The 16,145-nt window shown below is 33.5% G+C and overlaps 6 protein-coding genes across 6 annotated transcripts; 3 read left to right on the top strand and 3 right to left on the bottom strand.

Annotated features, from left to right (window-relative positions):
• Window positions 1-192: 192 nt before the first annotated feature.
• Window positions 193-1,715, bottom strand: zpr1 (ZPR1-type zinc finger-containing protein; the record flags this gene model as incomplete). Its single annotated transcript, XM_004355803.1, has 2 exons — window positions 193-1,341; window positions 1,437-1,715. 2 exons carry the CDS (start codon window positions 1,713-1,715, stop codon window positions 193-195), a joined length of 1,428 nt encoding a protein of 475 aa, XP_004355856.1.
• Window positions 1,716-2,422: 707 nt separating this feature from the next.
• On the top strand, window positions 2,423-3,363 carry DFA_08368 (Oxidoreductase; the record flags this gene model as incomplete). The annotated part of the gene is made up of 2 exons (XM_004355804.1): window positions 2,423-2,958; window positions 3,057-3,363. 2 exons carry the CDS (start codon window positions 2,423-2,425, stop codon window positions 3,361-3,363), a joined length of 843 nt encoding a protein of 280 aa, XP_004355857.1.
• Window positions 3,364-3,461: 98 nt separating this feature from the next.
• On the bottom strand, window positions 3,462-5,380 carry DFA_08369 (GRAM domain-containing protein; the record flags this gene model as incomplete). The annotated part of the gene is made up of 4 exons (XM_004355805.1): window positions 3,462-4,057; window positions 4,118-4,748; window positions 4,943-5,227; window positions 5,378-5,380. The coding sequence occupies 4 exons, from the start codon at window positions 5,378-5,380 to the stop codon at window positions 3,462-3,464; spliced, it is 1,515 nt and encodes a 504-aa protein (XP_004355858.1).
• A 5,179-nt stretch (window positions 5,381-10,559) lies between these two features.
• DFA_08370 (uncharacterized protein) lies at window positions 10,560-12,837 on the top strand (the record flags this gene model as incomplete). Its single annotated transcript, XM_004355806.1, has 2 exons — window positions 10,560-11,299; window positions 11,385-12,837. 2 exons carry the CDS (start codon window positions 10,560-10,562, stop codon window positions 12,835-12,837), a joined length of 2,193 nt encoding a protein of 730 aa, XP_004355859.1.
• Window positions 12,838-13,360: 523 nt separating this feature from the next.
• On the top strand, window positions 13,361-15,055 carry DFA_08371 (uncharacterized protein; the record flags this gene model as incomplete). Its single annotated transcript, XM_004355807.1, has 5 exons — window positions 13,361-13,466; window positions 13,663-13,758; window positions 13,821-13,961; window positions 14,165-14,188; window positions 14,271-15,055. 5 exons carry the CDS (start codon window positions 13,361-13,363, stop codon window positions 15,053-15,055), a joined length of 1,152 nt encoding a protein of 383 aa, XP_004355860.1.
• A 176-nt stretch (window positions 15,056-15,231) lies between these two features.
• Window positions 15,232-15,822, bottom strand: DFA_08372 (uncharacterized protein; the record flags this gene model as incomplete). The annotated part of the gene is made up of 1 exon (XM_004355808.1): window positions 15,232-15,822. The coding sequence occupies one exon, from the start codon at window positions 15,820-15,822 to the stop codon at window positions 15,232-15,234; it is 591 nt and encodes a 196-aa protein (XP_004355861.1).
• Window positions 15,823-16,145: the final 323 nt, after the last annotated feature.

Genomic DNA, 16,145 nt, shown 5'->3' on the forward strand with positions numbered 1-16,145 from the left:
CAAGGATATGTAAGTATACATACACAAATCTCTATTTAAAAATATATTTAAATAAAAGTACATTTGTTCATCAATAATTATCCATTGATATGATATCTATCTCTATATCAATTTTTTGGGTTTAAAGTTAATATTTATTTTAATTATTTAATTTATCTTTTTAAAAAAAAAAATCTTTTTTATTAAGTTTACTTAATCAACATTTGATTTATCATCTTCAACATTTAAAGTTTCAAAATCCTTTGTATTGATATCGTTGAGACCCAATTCTTCGTTTTGGTCAAAGGTTCTTTCATAGATGACACAGTCAAGGTTGGGATCTGGGTCTGGGGCGTAGAGGGATTGGATGTAGCTGTTGGCAATGGGATCATCGATTTCAATGGTGAATGGCTTTTCACCGGCAATGTATTTCTCGAGTGTGGTTGTGATTTCCTCGTAACGAGCACGAGTGGTGGCATCGGCAGAGTCACCACGGAAGAATGGGTTCTTTTCCAACTCTTCCTTGATGGTCTTGAGGAGACCCTCGATGGTTGTGAAACGACCACCCAAAGAACCATGGGTAATCTCAACCTCGAGTTCTGGCAAGACAGCATTGGCAGTCTCTGACTTTAACACGTCTCTTGAGAGATCTTCGATCGACTCGACACGCAATGTGAGACGCTTGCCAAATGGTTCAATGGCGCCTCCAGGCTTGATTTCGTTGCTCTTGTAACCACAATTCTCGCACGAGAATGCCATCAATACGACATTCTTAAAGTATGGGATATCGGTCATCACCATTTTTATGGCACCCATCTCTCCACAAAACACACATGATTGAGGCAACTCCATAATCTCTTCGCTGTCCATTGTATTGTTATCGCCGTCGCGACGTAATGACGATGGCACTTGCTTGTTGTCAACTACAATACCAGAGGAGGAGGATGGCACGGATGCAGTTGGGTTGTTGATAGCATCCTCGGGTCTGGTGATACCAAGATCAAGGTTTTGTTGTGCGTTTCTGATATAGTGGGTGACAGTGAGTGCAGGGTCTTGCTTGGGAGCCATTGGGTTCTCAATGTAGCTGTTGCCCGATGGATCGTCAACGATGAGCTTGAATGGCTCTTCGACACGAATCACTCTCTCCAAACGTTCGATAAATGCACGTAAACTGTTGTATGTCTCTTCGTCACCATCCTCCTTTCTAATGTCGGCTGCTTGGTTCAACCCGACAACCGATTGGTTCAAGAAACCCTCGATTGTGTTGAGTGACCCCTTTTGAGTAGACGATGGAATCTCAAAGTCCAAAGATGGGATTCTAATAGTTGCAGTATCCATCTTTACAAGTTGTCTATTTAAATCCTAAAAGAAAAGAAAAGAAAAAGAAAGGGGAAAAGATAAACAAAAGATTAGAATTGTACAATTAAATATTAGAGTTTCTTTGTTGTGACACATACTTGTGGTTTGGTAATGTTAAACTCGATGTGAACACCCTTGTCGCCGATAGCACCTCCGCTCTGTACTTCGGAACTCTTGAAACCACAATGCTCGCATTCAAACGACAAGAGAATGATCTCCTTGAAGAAAGGGATCTTTGTCAAGAGGATCTTGGTGATACCGTCTTCGTGACAGTTCATGCAAAGACTCTCGATGATCTGTACACCAGTGGTATGTGATAGATCCTTGAATTCATCTCCTGCTTGAATGTCTTCTTCTTTGTTGTTATTATCTGACATTCTTTATCTTTATCTGTTGTTATTTAATTAAATATTATTATATCCTTTTTAAGTTCTTCTTCTAGGTGTCAGCTTGTTCGTCGTCTTGTTCGTTTAAAATTTAATTTAAAATTTCTATTTCTATTTTTTGTTTGTTGGATTATTAGTCAGCTAGCTTGTTGATACATCTATCTTTTCTTTTATAGTTCTAGTTTAGTAGTTATTTTAATTGATTACGGTTTTGTAAAGGTCTAAAGTTTAATGGTTGGTGAACAACTGCTGATGGCAATATATTTATATCTATCCAAAACAAAAAGTTTTGAGAATAATAATAGAACTGATACAATGTCAGAAATCGGGTAGAACTGAACGAAGAACAAACAACAACAAACATGAACCTAAAGCTCAAAATATTACGTGTGGAATATCCAAGAGTTCTCATTTCTCTCTCTCTCTTCAGAAAGCAACCAATCAAATTGAACTTCAATTTGAAGAAACTACTTTCGGTTGGAGATGAATGAATGGATGGATGTGTGGTGATATGAATCATGAACATCATCATCTTCTTCTTCTTCTTCTTCGCTCATCTTCACCCACCCCCCCCCCCCCCCTCTCACCCACATGTAGAGTGCAATGGATGGAATTGATACTCACATCACATGCACGTTATCAACATCTCTATCCATTCATTAACTTTAATTAATTTATCCAAAGAAGAAAGATAAAAAATGGTATTAATATTTTATATTACAGGAGCTACAAAGGGAATAGGAAAGTCTATGGTTGAAAAGGTGTTGGCAAGAGGTGACAAGGTGGCAGCAACATCAAGAGACAAAAAACAATTAAATGATCTATTTGGAAAGGATAGTGATAAGTTTTTGGCATTGTCAGTGGCATTGGCAGATGAAGAGAGTGTCAAGAAATCGATAGATGTTGCTGTCAAACATTTTGGTACTCTGGATGTAGTCATTAATAATGCTGGCTATTCTCAAGACGGACCGGTAGAAGAGACTACCGACCAGCAAGTACGTGATAACATGGACATTAACTTGTTTGGTGCTTGGAATGTTATTCGTCACAGTGTTCCTATTCTTCGTGAAAAACGGTCAGGTGTCATACTCAACATCTCTTCCGTAGCAGGTACCATTGGGTACAGTGGATTCGGTTCATACTGTGCAACTAAATTTGCTTTAGATGGTATGACTGAATGTTTAGCAATGGAATTAAAACCATTCAATATTAAAGTTGCTACTATTAATCCTGGGTATATATAAATATATCAATATATAAATATATAATATATATTATATATAATAATAACAATATTTCTTTTTATATTTCTTTCTACTCTAGTTATTTTAGAACAGACTTTTTAGCAAACCAAAAAAAAAAGGTTGCAAAGTCTGCTGATTATCAAAGTGTCTATGACTTTTTGGATATGCATATTCAAATCAATGGAACACAAAGAGGTGATCCTAATAAATTGGTTGATGTCATCTTTCAAGTGATCAATCACAAAGGTGATATTCCAAATCATTTGTACATTGGACCAGATGCAAATGAAATGGTTGAAAACAGTCTCAATGCCAAATTAAAGGATCTAAAAGCTTGGAAAGATATTACTACCAAAACTGATATTGATGGTTATGTTGATAAAAAGAATCAATAGACTACAATACCATCATCCATCTATTTCTATTTCTATTTCTATTTCTATTTCTATTTTGTTTAAATAAATAAAAAATGTTATAATAATAATACTTACTATTATAGCATTTTTTGAATTCTTTTATTATTAGATTGAAGACGATCATTGGCATAATCGACACGACCAGTGACACGATCCAATTGTTCAGATTGACGATCGGCTTCATTACCAATGGTACTAGCGATACCGTGGATATCACCCAAGAGAGCACTGATCTCGTCGAGGTCCTTGTCTTGTTGCATGAGAGCCTCGCGGACATCCTCTGATGCATTCTTGACGACATGTGAGACACCAGAGGTGTTGGTGCGGCCAAAGAGGGCTTGGTTTTGTTGTTGGCGACCGACCGATGGGATAAACTTGATGGTTGGGTTGCCATAGGCAAACTGCTTGACTCCGGGCTCAAAGATGACTTTGGCAGCCTTACCCAACTTAAAGTTACTACGCAACACAAATTCATTGACAATGTTTTGAATGTACGACGAACACAACCGAATACGATTCTTGTTGGTCAATCTGAAATCAATGTGTTGGTGACGTGCTCTAATCACAATATGTTCAACTTGGTCATATCCATAGGTACCATTCATAGTTGCCTTTTTATTTCCATCCAATACAACAAATTTATCTGCTGTAAATTGCATATATCCTGCTTGTACTAAAATATAAACATGTTAGAAATATATCTATCTTTTTCTTTTTTTTTTTTTAAACATACAAAAGTCATTTGGTAATTTTTCCAAAATATCAATGTCTACGGCTGGATCATCACGTGGACGAACCTTGAGACTACGGTCGACTTGGTCGTGTGATGGTCTCTCACGATTAGCAGTTTCATCTTTACCCATGGCATTGGAAATCATACCACCCCAAGACTCCATACCTTTGAGAAGACGATCACTTCTATCAAGATTACCATGAATATTTTCAACGTTGCGTTCAATATTATCAATCAATTCAGCTTGATATGAGAGTTCATTCATCGTAGAAATACCAGTCTCTCTGGTTTCATAGGCAATTCTAAGTGCTTGTTTAGTACTCTCTGTATCAACCTTTGTTCTTTGTTGTTGTATTTGTCCATTATTATTATTATTATTACCACCATTAAATCCTTGAGCACCACCACCAATATTACTGCTACTAGAGTTATTACTACCACCATTACCAAATACTCTTCCGCCATTAGAAGAATTAGAAATTCCACTACCACTTGAATTTAAAGAGTTGGTAAATTGTCTCATACGTTCATCTTCTTCAGAGTTTGGTTCGTATGTCATTGGTGGATGTTTCCAAAGATGATGTATTAAATTATATGTTTCATCTCTACGTAATAATGATGCAAATGCAACCTAAATAGATCAAATCAATTAATAATCACAATGATCAATGAATGAATGAATGAATGAATGAATGAATGAATGAATGAATGAATGAATGAATGAATGAATGAATGAATGAATGAATGAATGAATGAATGAATGAATGAATGAATGAATGAATGAATTACTCATTTGATTGATTGATATATTATATCATCTCTTACATTTGATTCGGCAGTTGAAAATACAATTGTATTTTGGATAAACATTGTACTATCCTTTTTGATTTCATTGACCTTGCGGAATGAGATACTCTCATTTGACTCACCCAACGATGGGATGAACGAGACAAAGTTGGCAGAGATATAGATCTTGCCGGGGATGAGAATACCTCTCTTGAGTGAACACGAGTAGTCTTGAATGACAGACTCGGTGTCTGGGTAGTTAAATGTACGTCTAACCAAATCAGACTTTGTCTTTAATGCTGATGCTTTATCGTCTGGTGAACTCTTTAAATAATAATTAAACATTAAGTAAGTATAATGTATAAAAGTAAAAAGTATTATATATTATAATTATAATATTATAATAATGATCTATCTTCTTCTTCTTTGTTGTAAATATAATAATATTATATATATATTATATTATATACTCACCATCTTTCTTCTTTATATGTTGTTGTTGTTATTGTTGTTATTATTGATTAATGGCAATGAGAGCAACAAAAGTCTGTGTTTTGGGGGAATAAGAGGGGGGATAATCGACGATTTTGTTTTAAAGAAGTATCTCTGAACCTTTCTGACTTTGTCTAAATAAATAAATAAAACACACACAACACGTAACTGTCTATCTATCGATCTCTATTAAAGAATGAGAATGTTAACTCTATGAGTGCCTTTCTTTGCTAGTGCTTATTGCAATTCTCCCACGACCTCATTTTTCGAGAGAAGCTCCCATCAATATTTTATTCATAAATAAAAATCTAATCTCGAATTGGTCAATGACATCACGTGATGTTTGCAACATTGAGGTGTGACGGGACTGGATGAGGGATTATGTCCACGGACACACACAATCCTCACTCATCGATGCGCTCTTACACACACCGAGATTATGTGTTACAATTGTGTCTTGTCTTTAAAGATACTACAAACCAAACAATAGAATACAATAAATTAAATAAAAAAACGTTGTCGATTGAATTGAATCAGATAATCATACTCTCGAGTTGTTCCACAACCAATCAAAAAAATGCAATAACGGATAGTTGGTAGATAGATAGAAATAAAACCTCGATCTCCAAAGGGGTCTTAGCCTCAATAAGTGCAGTTTTTTTTTGTATTTATTTTTCTCAACCTGATTTTTTGAAAACGTCTGTTTGTTTGTTTGGGTAAAATTACTAAAACGGAAGGAAATCCTCAAATGTAGTAGTAAACTATCCAATAACAGATATTATTATTATTATTATTATTATCGATAAGTATGAAAAGTTTGGGGGTTGGTTGCAAGGGGTGGAGGCGTCGTTGTAGAAGGGCATAAATCTTTGAATCTCCTCCATTGATTCACCCCATACCGTCAGACCACGGTTGGAAAAAAAAAAAAAAAAAAAGTTCAAGAGACGAGGATGATGAAAACAACTTTTTTTGTTGTCAAAGAGAGAGCGAACAACTAACGACCTGTCAGCAACAAACCCGTGTTGGTTGGTGAAAAGTTGTTTGTTGCTTGGCAGCCACCAAGCAAGCAAGCATTGGTTGTTATCACCATCGCCGTCGCCATCGTTACAGGGCAGGTCGGGTTGGGAGAAAAAGAGAGTTGTGATTGTTGTTTGTTGTTGGGAGCTTCGGCTGGCTTGTTGTTGAGGCTTGCCCAAACACAAAAATATTCAGTGTGCGACCAAGATTCATGAGTGAGTGAGTAAGCGTGTGTTTGTGTTGTTGTGTGGGATAGGATAGGATAGAAGGCTTTACCTACCGATACACAACAACAACAAAGAAAGAAACTGGTTGTTGTCAAATAAAGAGAGAGAGAGGATATCCACCTACCTTTTCTTTGTAACCTTTTCCTCTTTTGTTTTTTTGTTCGTTATTATTATTTATTTATTTATCATAGCTATCACTTCACGTAGTGTAGACATAATATTATATTATATATCTCTCAATTATTTATTTGTATTATTATTATTATTATTCAAAAGTACAAAGAAGAAAGAATAGTAACAAAGACAAAGAGACAGAGAGATTTTCAAGATTCAACAAAGCAGCAAAGCAAAAAAAAAAGGTATAATTGTAAAAGTTGGTGTGGCTGGAACCAATCCATCGCCCACAACCTGCTAGCAGATAGAATTCTATTGTTTGTTTGTTTTGTTTTGTTTGTTACACCATCTATATAGTCATCTATCATCCATCATCTATCAAGTAGTAATAGTACAGTACAGTCATCAAAGCTTTTTGAAAGAATAAGAAAGAAAGAAACAGACAAAGAGAGAAGCAAAAAAAAAGAAGAAGAAGGGGGTTTGTTGACACAACCCAATACCTTATCATAACAACAACAATCATTCGCGCCCTTCTCTTCTTTTGATAGCTTTCCTCAATAGCACCAGCAATAGTAGCATCACGAAGCAATAATTAATAATAATAATAATAATAATAATAAGCAGTAGCAGTCGTGCTCGGTATCTTGAGACAGTAAACGTCCGTCGTCAACAACAACAAACAACAAACAACAACCATCAACTTGAAAAATAGAAAGAAAAGGTTTGTGTGTATACTCTTCATTACTTGTGTGTATGTGTGTTTGTTTGTTTGTTCAACCAACCAACCAACCAACTCACTCTCAGCTCAACCATCCATCATCGTGACCAGACCATCATAAATATATATAATATATTTTATATATATATATATATATATATAATAATCATTGTCAAGGAAGGAAAGGACAGTTTTATTATCATCATATCAATATCCTACATACACAATCAAAGATATAATAGAGAGAGAGAGAAACAGATAAACTATAGTACCTTGTTAAATTAATTGTATGTGTCACGAGTAGGTACTATTACCTATTATATTATATTTTAATATTGGTGTGATGCGATGTATTGTCAATGACAAAAGGGGAGTGAGAGAGAGAGAGAGAGGCAAACAACCAACCATCATCTCTCTTTCTCTGTGTTCAACCCATTCATCCAACTTTTCATCCCATCCCATCAAGCCAGTGCAGTGACAACAAAAGGGTATATAGAGAGAGGAGGGAGATCAGATTACAAATAAATAGCACTGAAACAGATTATAGTATACAAATTGGCGATGGATGGTTGTCATGGTTGAGAATGAGTATGGGAGAGACGAGAATGTATGGTGGGTGGTGGGAAGTTGTAGATGATAGATGGAAGAGGGAAGGAAGGATGTGGTGTGGTAGTAATAGTAGTGGTGATGGATGGTTTTGAATCAGAACCCCACTGGATTTATTCATCTATCTTGGAGATGGTTGACATCGAACAAAAGGATGGCATGCCTTTATCGTGCTATGCTTCCACCACCACTCTCCCTCTCTTTCTTTCACTCACTCACATAACATTATTATCATCTCATCCTTTCAAACCATCATCAACCCAGTTGCATGCTTTCAATATCACGCTCTCTCTCTTTTGATCCTTCTCTCTCTCTCCTTGCTTCCCATCCCTCAATGTAATCACATAAAGAGAGAAAGAAAGAGAGGGATGGAACAAAAAAACAAAGAGAGAGAGAGAAAGAGGAGAGAGTAAGGTCGGCAACAACAATAACAACAACAACCAACAAACCAAACAACCATCACATCATCCTGCTTTTGCTCAACTGTAGCAGCTGTCAGCGCTACATACAACAAACAAACACATCTATAGTTCAAATTAATAAATTAGAAAAGGTAGTAGTTATGTGACACAGTAAACAAAAACAAAATAATAAGAGCGCAAAAGAAAGAACACAGACACAGACAGAGACACAGACAGAGAGAGAGAGAGATTAATAATAAAATAATAATAATAATAATAATTATAGCTAGTATGAACCCAATATAATTATATTTATATTCACACTTTATCCAATCCATCCATCCTCCCCTCCTCTTCCTCATCCATCATCCATCATCAACGACGATAATAGAGTACATATATATATTTATTTATATTGTTGTTATTACAAATCAATCCAACACTCACATAGAGAGAGAGATAGTATTAATAGCACAAAAACTAATATAGAAATAGATATAGTTTCAAAAGGTAGAATAGAATTCATCATTAATAATAATAATAATTGACCAAACAACAGCCAACCAACTCAACCAACCCAACCAACAAATAATATAAATATTTATATGATATTTGTTGTTGTTGTTGTTGTTGTGTGGTCGTCACTGATATCTTTGGTCGGTCAGTCAACAGAGAAGCAGAAACAAAGAGAGAGACAGTACAGTTGGATACACACAAGGTTGGGTGGAATTTACTTTATATATATATACAACACAACAAGCTTGACGATGACATTACCAACAACTATCGCACTGTTATAACAGTAATGCCTTCTTTTTCCTATTTAGAGGTATCACTCTCTTGACGACCAAGTGCGTGTGATATCCACCATCAACCAACCAACCAACCGACCAACAAAACAAAACAAAACAAAACAAAACAAAACACGGTCGAGTACCACATCAAAAGATCAACACAACACCACAAATAACAATGCTACTACTCCTCTACTCTACTCTACTCTCCAACAGTCGTAAAAGAGGATATCGATGTGAGGAATCAAGCAAAGAGGAGGGGAAATGAAGAGGAGCTATTATTATATTCTCTCACTCTCTCTATCACTCCACTCTTTCTTTTTCTTCTTCTTCTTCTTGTTCAGTTGAAATCATAATAGGGACAATTAGAGAGAGCAGTAGCATCATCTATCTAACCAATTATATTGGATGTAAAGGTACAAACTAGCCAAAAGATAGATAACAATCAAAATCAATCATCACAAACAATCACAGTAATTTGAGTAACAAATGGTGATGATGCTGTTGAGGGAAAAAGATCATTCCTAGATAATATAATAATAATAATAATGTTGTTATTGGACATTTAGTATCCATAATTTTGTTCATATATTCTACACCGTTTTATGTGTTTGTGTTGTTATTTTTATTGTTGTTGTTGTTGTGCTTTGTGTTTTCATCATGATTATATTATATAATAATAATAATAATAATTAATTAATTAAATTAATAATTTAATTCCTTCACCAACTAACTTTTTAATTCCTTTTTCTCTCTCTCCTTTTAATTTAATACTAGTCGATTGATATTTTTAGAAGTCAACAATCACACCTCTCAACACATTCAAACAACAAACAAACAAAACAACATATCATCATTTAATTACCCTTTTGCTTTTTTTTAGAGATATTAAGCAATAATAGCATCAACCAACCAACCAACAAACCAACAAACTATCCCACAACAAATAATTAATTAAAAATCCAACAGCAATATATATTTTTTTTCAATCACAGAGAGAGAGGATCATTAAATTTAATGTTTATACACTCCAACAAATAATAACAAGAATATATTTTTTTTTTTCAAGCAGGCAAACAAAACAAACAAAAAAGAAATTTCAACAAACCAAAAAATCAATTCACAATTTCAAGAACATTACACTACAATTACGATAGATAGAAAGATAAATAGAGCTCAGTAGTAACTTATTATTATTATTTGTTGCAATCAAATACCAATTTCTTTCTTTATCATCGGCACCCTTTAAAGGGGTTACAAGATATTTCCTCAAGGAATCAAACGACGATGACAGAGGTCGATAGATTACAACATCACCATCATCATCATTTGGAGTTCACTCCAACAACAGCAGCAAGAAAGATGATGATGATGAACCATAATCATAATGGTGGTGGTGGTGGTAGTAGCGAGATTGCGTCTCACCTCCCAAACCACTATTACGTTGGCAATAATCATTCCTCGTCTTCTTCTTCTTCCTCTTCGACATCGACCGCGGCAGCAGCAGCAGCGGCCATGTTCATACCCTCAATGGTTACCACTATCAATGGTGCCAACAACTCTGGTAACAACAAATATCATCATCATTTACAAGTCGAGGATTACAATAGCAGTGGAAGTACCAGCAGTATATTTGGCCACGAAGCATTGTCACCTCCAAATTCTCAATACATGATGGATAATTGTGGTAACAACAACAATAGTAGTAATAATGGTTTTAAAAAGAGAAAAAATATAAATGACAATGGTTTATCATCACAACAACCACAACAACCACAGCAACAACAAACCCATATTTTGATAAATAATAATAATAATAATAATAATAGTAATGTCTGTATTCATGGAGATGATAAAATAATTGATCAACATAAATATTATGGCAACAATAATAATAATAGTAATTTAAATAACAAGAAAATGAAACAACATAATAATAATAATATTAAAATCGATAATAATAATAATAATAATATGGTCATTATTGGTCATATGTTATCAACCAATGATTTAAATGATTCAAATTTGTAAGTATTCTGATTGAAACAGGGTTGGCAATTTCAAGTACCCTATTTTTTATTGGTCCTAATATCGATTCTCTCTTTTCTTTAGTAATACACAAAATTATATTTGTTCATCAACTTCTACATCACCTCCCATTTTCCATGATAATGAGAGTTGCACCACCACTGTATCATCAAGCCAACAACAACAGCCATACCATTACCATCAATTCCAACAACCATCATCGACTAGCCAACAACAACAACAACAACAACAACAAAATTTAAATACCACCACACCTGTTTCAATTTACCAACCAATAATAACTCAACAACAACAACCAAATATTTTAACAACTCAACAACAACCAAAACAATCTAGTCGAAAACAATCAACTAGAAAACAACAAACACAATCCAAACATTTAATTTTACCTCAACAACAACAACATCAACAGCAGCAGTTGTTGCCACATCAAATAGTGACAATTGCACCACAAACATATGCAGCGGCTAGTTCATCAACATCTACATCATTCCAACCACCTCCACCTCATATTATAAACTCTTTTATTTCTTCGCCACCAACACCCATTTTACATAAACCAATTCCATCCAAACCTTCTCCGCCATCCATCACCACCAACATCCCCACTGTCAATAACAACCTGCATCCATCACACCAACAACCAACCAAATCCAACACCACCTCTTCAGCACGTAAAGTGGTCGACCAATCCAGTAGTAGTAGCAAGACATATGGATCAAGCAACAATATCACTCCCCACATCAAGTTGTCTGACAAACTCAATGCATTCAAGCCGATTGTCAAAGAGTTTCCATCCAATGTATCCATGGGCAATATAGGATTCCCTATACTCAATTTTTCAGCACCATCCAATCCCACCTACACTATAAATCGACCACATTATATTTTATCACCCTTTTTCCCTATTGAAAAAGATATCATCCCTTCATCTTCATCATCAACCAATATTATCAACAACATCACCATCAACAACAACAACAACAACAATCGTTTAGATTTACAAAATAACAACAACAATGTAATTAATAACCATCTGTATAATAATAATAATAATAATTTATCTGTGAATAATAATAATAATAATAATAATAATCATTTAAACAATAATAATAATAATAATCATTCACCTTTATTTAAACATAGTAATAATAATAATAATAACCAAACGACAACAGAACAACAACAACAACAAAGAGGAGCAAAATCTAAACAAGAACAACAACAACAACAACCACCTTATACAGTACAAATCCAACAACAACAACAACAAACCAACAACAACAACATGACCAACAATAACCAGAATAATCAAAATAATAATAACAAAAAGAAAAAGAGATTGCAAGGTTACTGTGAATGTTGTAATAATGAATATGAAAACCTAAAATCACATTTGGAGAGCAAAGAGCATAGATCATTTGCTGAAAAGGATAAAAACTATAGAGCGATCGATGCGTTAATGAAACAGTTCCCTTTTTCATTTGGTGATCAAATATCATTACATCCACAATAATTAATAATAATAATAATAACAACAACACAACATATTTTTTTTTTCAATAATTTAGTTCTTTTGTACTTTGGAAGTACCTTAGAAATCTAGATTTACTCACAGACCCTCTGCAGCAAGACCAAACAGAAATCCCCAACTCCCTTTCAAATTTGATTGATTTAAATAAATCAAATAATCCCAAAAAATTCAATGCATCTTTGTAATGCTGAGAGAAATTCAATCTTATATATATCCAATCTTTTTGACTTACTTTCTAAATTATTTGAACCAATAAAAAAAGATATTATCTTGCTTGTAATAATAATTATTTTATTTAATTAATTTAATCTATTTTATTTTATTATAACTGTCCATTTTTGCAAACTATTTTTTTATTTAATTTAATATAACTATACACGATGATCAAGTAGAGCAGAGTAGAGTAAAGTAGAGTATAATCATTCATCATATATATATTTAAAAGCGTAAAAGAGTGTACAAAGAAGGGTAGAGAGAGAGAGAGAGAGAGCAGATATAGATAAATATGAACTTCTTCTTTAACTGTACATCTTGTAATTGTAAATTTAACTTTCAAGAGTCATATTGTAAATATTGTTTAACGAGGTATGTCTGCATAGTAGATAGATATAGTAGATAGTGAGTGTAGTACAGACTTATTAATAATGTAAAATGATATCATATGATGGTGGTGATGATTGTATAGAATAAAACTAGATCAAACAAGAGTATTTGAATTGGTTGATAACATTATAGAAAAAAAGAATCAAAACAACTTGATAAAGACATCAATAGAAAACTATATAGAATCAAATAAAATACAATTAGAAAGAAATGAAAAGATATCAAATATAGAAGCAAAGCGATTTCATATTGATCAATTGAAACAAAGAATTGAATCTATGAAAAATAATATAGAAAATGGTAAAAGATAGATAGAGATAGAATAATATATATAATATATTCACAAACTTTCTTTGTTTTAGAAAATAAATTATTAGATGTAAAGAAGAAATATTTGGTTACAAGAAGAAATATATTAAAAAAGAACAAACAATCATTTGAAGAAAATGATACAACTGAAGTTGACAAGTTACCAAATACAATTGAACAACTGAAATTAGATTGTATGTATATATTTATTTGTATATTGTTATTGTTAAAATAATTGAAAGATTTCTAACTTGTTCATTACCAAAACTAGTGATTGATTGTAGGCAAAAGTTGGAACAAAAGAAAAAAACAAAGGTGGAATTGATATCGAATCATCTCTTGCCCATTATGAAATCACCGACTGATCCCAATGAAGTCATTATTGTAAATATTAAAGTAAACGACAAAATCCTCCAACAAAGTATGTATCCAATCCAATCAATATTATAATATTATATTATTATTTGATTTACTAATAGTATTATTATTATTTCTTTAAAAAGAGTATCCAAAAGATGTGGTAGCGGCAACATTGGGATACACTGTAAAATTAATTGAAATGATATCTATTATATTGGGAGTAGTATTACCTCATAGAATGAAATTTATAGGATCTAAATCTGTTATTCAAAATGTAGATACTCCTACACATAGGATTAAACCTGCTGGTGGTGGTGGTATTGGTGGTTCGTTGGGATCAATGTCATCAACGTCGACGACATCAGCTACTAATTTATTATTGGTTTCTGGTGGAAATACAGGTTCACAATCATTACCTTCTTCTGTTGGTAGTGGTGGTATACCCAATACCACATCCTCTACAACTACAGTCTCCACCATTAAACAAGATAAACAATTGGAAAAGAAGCAAGATAAACAAGAGAAATCACAACAACAGGATAAACAACAACCATTTTTACCTTTATACTTTAACAATAAGGTAAAATCTAAAGATTATCAAAAAGCATTGTATTTGCTTGGTGAGAATATTGCCTATCTCAGATTTCAACAGGGATTATTGACCCCCAAAGAATCACATTCCTACTTTCTTCAAAATATAATGGAATTGATCAATTCAAGTAACCTTGGCAAGAATGGACCATTTACCTATGAGAAAGGACTAGACTCTGCACATTCACCAACATCATCGTCTATGATCTATACCAACATTATTGATGACGAAGAATCAAAAGAAGACTGGGAAATCATTAATTTCCTTCCACCACCTCCCAACAATACAGAAGATATTGAACATATGGAAAGAATATTAAATGATATTGTTGAATAAACCAAAATGATCAACCCATTATCAAACAAGTACTTGTATTATATATTAATTTGAAAAGATAAAAAGTAAAGAATGTTTTGCTTGCTAAAATTTAAAAGATAAGATTTCTTTCTCATTTAAAATTATATAATATTATTATTTTTTGGTTTCGATTTATTATTATTATTATTGTTGTTTTAGTTTGATTTTAAGTTTGTCAAGTTATCTATGCTTTCTTCCAAACTCAAGTCAACCTTTAAACTTTCTTGTAATTCTTCCAATTCTTTGAGACCAGGAGTTAGAGAGACGGCACCAACCAAGTTTTTGAAATAGTCGACACGCTTTTGTACGTCTTTTCTTTCATTGTCTGCACACTTTGTCAATATATATAGTTCTTTGCGGAGACTGTCACGTTCGCCGAGGACAGTCTTGATGGCGGTCATTGATTTTCTGACCTTTTGGAGACGGAATGGATTGGTGAGCTTGTGATCCTTTGCATTCTCACGCTCTGACATTAATTTGTTACGTTCCTTTAACAAGACAAACCATAACTTGTGGAGATCTTCAAATGACTTGCCACGGAGATCTCTTGCTTCCCATTTCTTACCGGCCAATGGGTATGTTCCCTTTGGGTACTCATGTTCGAAAAATTGTTGTAATCCTTTTGCATCGCTGCTTGATCTTGTTATGAATGTAGATGATGTCGATGATGTCGATGTATTGGTCATTGAAATCATTGATCTTCTAATCAATGATGATGTTCTATATAATAATGATGATGATGACATGATTCTTCTTGATATTTCTATTCAATTCTAATTATGTTATTTGAAATCTAGATTGATATAATGAAATGATTAGTTTATCAATACTATATGATGGTATGCGATACTCGTCTATTGATAGATCATATCTATCATATCTGAGCATAGTCGTCAGAGTTTGATTTGAGATCTATGCTGCACTGTGACATACCTTTTGGTTGATAGCTATATACAAAGAATGTTGATAATGATGATGTTGACAGAGATATAATATATCAATCTTTTCTTTTCTTTAAATATCAGCAAAGCTATACACAAACAATCAAATGCAGATACACAAAGTAAGT

This window comes from Cavenderia fasciculata, assembly GCF_000203815.1.
Source record: "Cavenderia fasciculata unplaced genomic scaffold Scf_ET2XIPL01COFD4-5, whole genome shotgun sequence".
Classification (NCBI taxonomy): Eukaryota; Evosea; class Eumycetozoa; order Acytosteliales; family Cavenderiaceae; genus Cavenderia; species Cavenderia fasciculata.